Source organism: Scyliorhinus torazame, chromosome 29, assembly GCF_047496885.1.
Source record: "Scyliorhinus torazame isolate Kashiwa2021f chromosome 29, sScyTor2.1, whole genome shotgun sequence".
Taxonomy (NCBI): domain Eukaryota; kingdom Metazoa; phylum Chordata; class Chondrichthyes; order Carcharhiniformes; family Scyliorhinidae; genus Scyliorhinus; species Scyliorhinus torazame.
The window spans coordinates 35,741,853-35,747,852 of NC_092735.1; the positions used below are offsets into that span (position 1 = coordinate 35,741,853).

Here is a 6,000-nt window from a genome sequence, read left to right on the forward strand (position 1 = left end):
GCTCTGTCCTCCTAGGAGGCTGCATCCCGAATGAGCGGGAACTCTGATGCCCCCTGTCTTGATAGTGCGTGTGCTCTAACTTGTGATTGGCTGCGGTGTTGTGTGTGTTGATTGGTCCCACTGTGCGTCCATCAGTGTGTGTGTATCTGCACCATGATATACTGGTGTATATTATGACATCTCTCTGCCTCTCTCTGCACATGGCTCTCTCTGTCTATCTGCCTATCTCTCTGACTCCTTCACCATGCCTCTCTCTGTCTGTCTCTCTTTCTCTCTGTCTCTGTCTCTCTCTCTCTGTCACTCTCTGTCTCTCTCTTGCTCTCTGTCTCTCTCTCTCTGTCTCTCTCTCTCTCCCCCTCTCTCTGTCTCTCTCTCTCTGTCTCTCTCTTGCTCTCTGTCTCTCTCTCTCTCCCCCTCTCTCTGTCTCTGTCTCTCTCTCTCTGTCACTCTCTGTCTCTCTCTTGCTCTCTGTCTCTCTCTCTCTGTCTCTCTCTCTCTCTCCCCCTCTCTCTGTCTCTCTCTCTCTCTGTCTCTCTCTCTGTCTCTCTCTCTCCCTGTCTCTCTCTCTCCCTGTCTCTCTCTGTCTTTCTCTCTCTCTGCCTATCTCTCTGATTCCTTCACCGTGCCTCTCTCTGTCTGTGTGTCTCTCTCTCTCTGTCTCTCTCTCTCTGTCTGCCTCTCTCTCTCTGTCTCTCTCTCTGTCTCTCTCTCTGTCTCTCTCTCTGTCTCTCTCTCTGTCTCTCTCTCTCTCTCTGTCTCTCTCTCTGTCTCTCTCTGTCTTTCTCTCTGTCTCTCTCTCTCTGTCTCTGTCTTTCTCTCCGTCTCTCTCTCTCTCTGTCTCTCTCTCTGTCTCTGTCTCTCTGTCGCTCTCTGTCTCTGTCTCTCTCTCTCTGTCTCTCTCTCTGTTTCTCTGTCTCTCTCTCTCTCTGTTTCTCTCTGTCTCTCTCACCCCTTACCCCTGATTTCCTCTCCTCATCCTTGCTCCGCAGATCCCTGCGGCTCAGCTAGACAGTACCCAGGCTTCGAGCCCCGTGTCGGCCGAGACGAGGAGTTGTACTGGGCTATTTGACTGGGGCAGGAAGCTCAGCGAGTGTCTGTGCAGCGAGACTGAGGGTGAAGCAAGGTTTATTGAGCTGAATCGTGTGCAGTGTGACATTCGCAGTGACTGGAGTGGCAGTTTACCATATGTTAACTTTGCGGATAAGGACATAATACACGCGGCCGATTGATATCCGGTAGTGTCTATTTGTCAGGTGCGATTGTTTCTTTGGCAACCTCTGTGTCCTTTGCTCATTACCCGGAGAGGTGGGGGGAGAGAAAAACAACACATTTAAGCAGTTTCCAGCTCACATTCCCATCACACCAGCCCTGAGATTCTGGGTGCAGAGACAGGTCAGATCAAATTCTTTGGCACGCGATTCACCGCCACCCCACACCTTTGGGCAGGATTTATGCACCTTGTTGGGAGTGAGGTGGTCCCTGAATTCAGTGGCGCGGTGCTGGGAGATTAAAGAGAGCGCTTTGAAAATCATCAACCCTGTAAGTAATTCAGAGGATTCAGCCTTGTCAAAAGTGCAGCTAATTTTAATCCTGATGCAAACCCGCTCTTGGATCTTATTTTCCCTCTGGAACGTTCCACATTCTCTGTTCCCTTTTAACCCACTGTTTGAACACAAGACTCATCATTCCACACACGCACCCCCACCCCCACCCCAGACTCCCACTCAACCCTAATTAAAGCAAAATACTGCGACCTCCCGGACTCAACATTGAATTCAACAACTTTGGTTTGTGAACTTTCCACTCCCCTGGCCACCTATCCATAAACAGAAAGGTGTTTTGATTTACGTCCCCCTTTATCAATGGTGGTGTGTTTCCCACCCCCCCAGTTTTGGTGTGATCCCATATCTTAATAATAACCCCACAATAATAACAAACTTGAAAGAATCTGCATGCACTCAAACCTCGGGTTGGGGTGGAGGGGGGGATTTGCTAAATAGTCCCCAAAGCACTCATGCAGTAAGAGTGATAGAGAAAAAAAGATTAACAGGGCAAAGACCACAGAGAATTGTTGTTTCACCTGAGTCCAGAATCAGTCCTGTGAGGTATTCCTTCACAGAGGTTGGCAGGTTGAAAACTGATGCTGGATAATTCACTTTTCCAGTAGAGATGACTTTCACAATATGCACACAGAGGCACACAGATGAATTAGTTTTGTAGGCGATGCTACTGAGGTTCCGGTAAAAAACGTGTAGATGGGGCCAGGTATTCAGCCTATCAGAGCCTCTTTACTATACTGCTGATAGGTAGATAGAAAAATGGCAGACTGAGCTTTGCAGCTCCACAAGGCAATATTACTGGTTCCACCAGCTTGTGGGTCAAGTATCGTAGCTCCCAACTCTTCACTTTGGATTTGACAAAGGGTGTGTATTCCTATGTCTGGGCCCCTGAAGCTGGTCATGCTCCAACCATTAAGTCTTAAAGGGAAGTTGCGGGGTCCTTTGGCCTTGCAGAAACATTAGTTCCGGTTGGCCAGGCCTAGTTTATGAAATGTAGATGGCCTTTGTATTGTTCCCTTTGAACTAGGTCTCTGGAAACCAAAGGGCATGTTTAGGGTCTCTTCAGAGCTGGCAAGGTGTCAATATCTACGAAATGGTCATATTAGCTCGCATTGTTCGAAGGCCACAGAGAGACATAACTTCAGCCATTTTAAAAAGAGTCTTCACCCTGATTTAACTCGCTGTCTCTCACTGTTGTGTTCCTTGTGTTCCCTGAGAGAAGATGAGCTAGGATAGCAAACAATGGAAATCCTTGACTTTAGCACATCAAGGATGTTGGGAGAGGGAAGAGTCTTGAGTGGAGAAGTCATTATTGAATTGTAGGCAGGAAAACACTGAGAAGAAATATCATTTTCTGTGGGATATTGTTGTATGTTGCAAACCAATTGCATCTCTTGTGTTGGGTGTCACACGATTGCGTGGTGAAATCATCAGAGGCATCTGGGAGATTTTCCCTCTCTTTCACCTTACACTGTGAGCGAGCAACTGCTCTCTAATAAAGTCTGACTAGCTGGTTACGTAGCCTCCGGCATGGCAACCTTTTCACCCATTGTCCACTGTGAACAAGAACAACTGAAACATGACAGTAAAAGACAAAGCTGGCGATGAGGATGGGTTTCCAGTCAAAATAGTCCGAACAAAGAATTCAGACCTGGACTTCGAGTCCAGGATCGGTTTTTGGGAGACCACTCCGCCCTCGATTCAAGTGCTCCAAATCTGGCCGTTGAGAATGCCTTTGCGAAGGGTGTACATTGATTTTAATATTGATAAAAAGCACTCCGGACCATTTGCCCGACCACGACCAGGGGAACGTTCAGAGAGTCGAAGGCGGGAAAAGAAAGTCAGCTTGTCCTCCAGCGCGTTTGCCGAGTGACTCAGACAATCGGGGGGGGGGGGGGGGGGGTCAAAGTCTCCTAAGAAACAAAAATGAGCCAAGGAAGAAAACAGTGGGCAGGATTCTCCGTTTCTGAGACTAAGTGTTGACTCCAACGCAGAAGCTGTGGATTTTTAGGACAGCAAAGCCGGTGCCGCACCTGAACCGATTCCGTTACAGTGGAGGGGCTCGTACCGGCATCGCCTGGAACACAATCCATTCCAATGCAAAACAGTGCGGGATTCGCCGGGTCCGGGATCGACACTCGGGAGGCTGACAAGCTGCAGCCGCAGATACACATTACACTCCCCACACACACTCATCCCAGCCAACGAGATGGCACTGGTTGTGCTGGAGCGCGCACAGACAGCTGATGAGTCGGCTGGAGCCAGTGGACACCTAGGGGGTAGCCTGGGGGACAACTATACGACCCGTGGCACAAATACAAAGTGGGCTGTTAGCAGCGTACGCAGCTGCATGACTGCCTTGCCGGCTGCAGCAATGGTGCTCCGTGCCCGTCCACCACGACCCCACAGCCCACCTCCTGGCCACCCCTCGCTACCCCCCCCCCCCCCCCCCCCCCCCGGCCCTGGCAGAAGCCCCCGGCCAGCAGCACGACTGTCAGCAAACTGTGGCGATGTTGGACACCTTCTGTACTCCCTCTCTCTCCCTCAGCGGCCGCCACACCAGTTTCACGATTTTTAAAAGCACGTGCATTCCGGTCTGCATTCGCGCCGCTGTAGGGGTGCTGGAGATTTGCGATTTGGCGCCAAATCAGCGGCTGCTGCGATTTCGGCGTCGGAACCGATTCCCCGCCCAATCGCATTTCCCAATTTCGGCGTCGGTTAACGGAGAATCCTGCCCCATGAGTTTACTCGCCGAAGCTGGGAAGTCTTTCCCAGGTGCGCGCCTTCGCACGTGGTGGGCTGCAGTGTTGGACCCTCGATCTCAGTGAGAGAGTGGGAGGCCTCCTTTTGGAAAAACAACTGCTCATATCAAAGAAAAAAAAAACGCGATAATAATCAAGATTAAGACCGACCCTTGAGAACACCCTGCGAGACGGACTTGTGTGCGGATTGAGAAATGAGGCATTTCAGTGATGACTGTTAATAGAGAGCTCGCTAACACTCAAGCTATCTGTGGGAATAGCGGTGTCCATGGAGTTGGCAGCTAAAGAAGCTTCTCAAATCAGAACTGCCATCAAAATAAACAAGATGAATACTGAGACAAGAGGGTCTCTCAACACGCAAGCATGCCACAGGTGGGGCGTTCACCACAGGAATGTAGGTGTCGGGAAAACAAATGTTGTAATTGAGGAAAGGAAGAGCGCATGAAAAAGGCGTGCTGAGCCAGACAGAATTCTCGAACCTCGAAGACAAGTAAATGCAGCAACGCACCCAAATGCACGCACAAGTCAACAGAATGACAGAAGACAGTCGAAATCCCCAGGAAAACACAATGTCTAATGAAATCAAGGAACTCAATCTCGGTGGATTATTGATGCAAGGCGATACACAGAGATTTGGGGTCTGCCCGAATCCGAATGGGAATGGAATGAAAATGGAAAGCAGTTACAGGAGCCTCCGTGTCTCTCACCTCTGGAACCGTATGTCAACAAAAGCTAAAGAATGTAACATGAAAACCATCTGATGTAATCTTGAGAATTTACACAGGGGAAGTGGTTCCAGTGAAGGGTTTAATACTTGGTGCAAGTTGAAATAAATTGTCAATCTGCGAAATTACCGTTACGTGTAGTTAAAAGGAGATTTCCCTGCACTTTTCAGAAGAGCTTGGCTGAACAAAACCGAACTAAATTGGCAAGCTGTGAACCAATTAATTGATGGAAAGAACACGTTACAGAAACTCTGAGAAATGTTTAAAGTATTTGGAAACACTTTCGGAGAAATGACCACAGAGTCGAGGCAAGACTTAAGATAAAACCTGATAGCACCCTGAAATGATGAAAGGAGTTGAAATGGAACTGTAAAAATTGATCAGAGATGGCGTGATGGAGTCTGTGATGACGAGCGATTGGGCAACACCAATTGTTCCAGTTATCAAGCCTGATGGCTCAGTAAGGATCTGTGGTGACTTTAAAATGACAATCAACCCAGTGTTGTGTGCCGATCTGTATCCCTTACCATTAAGAGAGGACCTATTTTCTGGAATATCGGGTGAACAACAGTTCAGTAAAATAGATTTGTCCCAAACGTACCTCCAGATGAAGGTAGCAGCTGAGTCGGAACCTCTTCTAATGATTGTAGCACACAAAGGACAGTTTGGGTACAATTGCCCACCATGCGGAATAACGTCTGCACCGGCCCTATTCCAAACATCCATGGACCAAATGCTGAGTGGCCTCAACGATGTTCAGTGTTATTTGGGCGACATTTTAATTACCGGCAGGACTGAGGAGGAGGACTTAAAGAATTTAGGAGACACACTGGAGCATCTTGAAAAACACATCTTCACATTGAGAGAGAAACATGAATTTTTCCAATCAGCCAGAAGCTATCTTGGCCATGTAATTGATAAGGATAGGCTCGATGAGGAACCTAAGGAGGTAAC

General features: G+C 48.6%; 1 protein-coding gene across 1 annotated transcript in view; it reads left to right on the forward strand.

Moving 5' to 3' along the window:
* Positions 1-6,000, forward strand: part of cacna1ia (calcium voltage-gated channel subunit alpha1 Ia) — a 229,704-nt gene that overhangs the window by 43,347 nt on the left and 180,357 nt on the right. Inside the window, 1 exon segment of the mRNA XM_072492567.1 lies at positions 5,431-5,995. Coding sequence (XP_072348668.1) covers positions 5,431-5,995 — 565 coding nt within the window.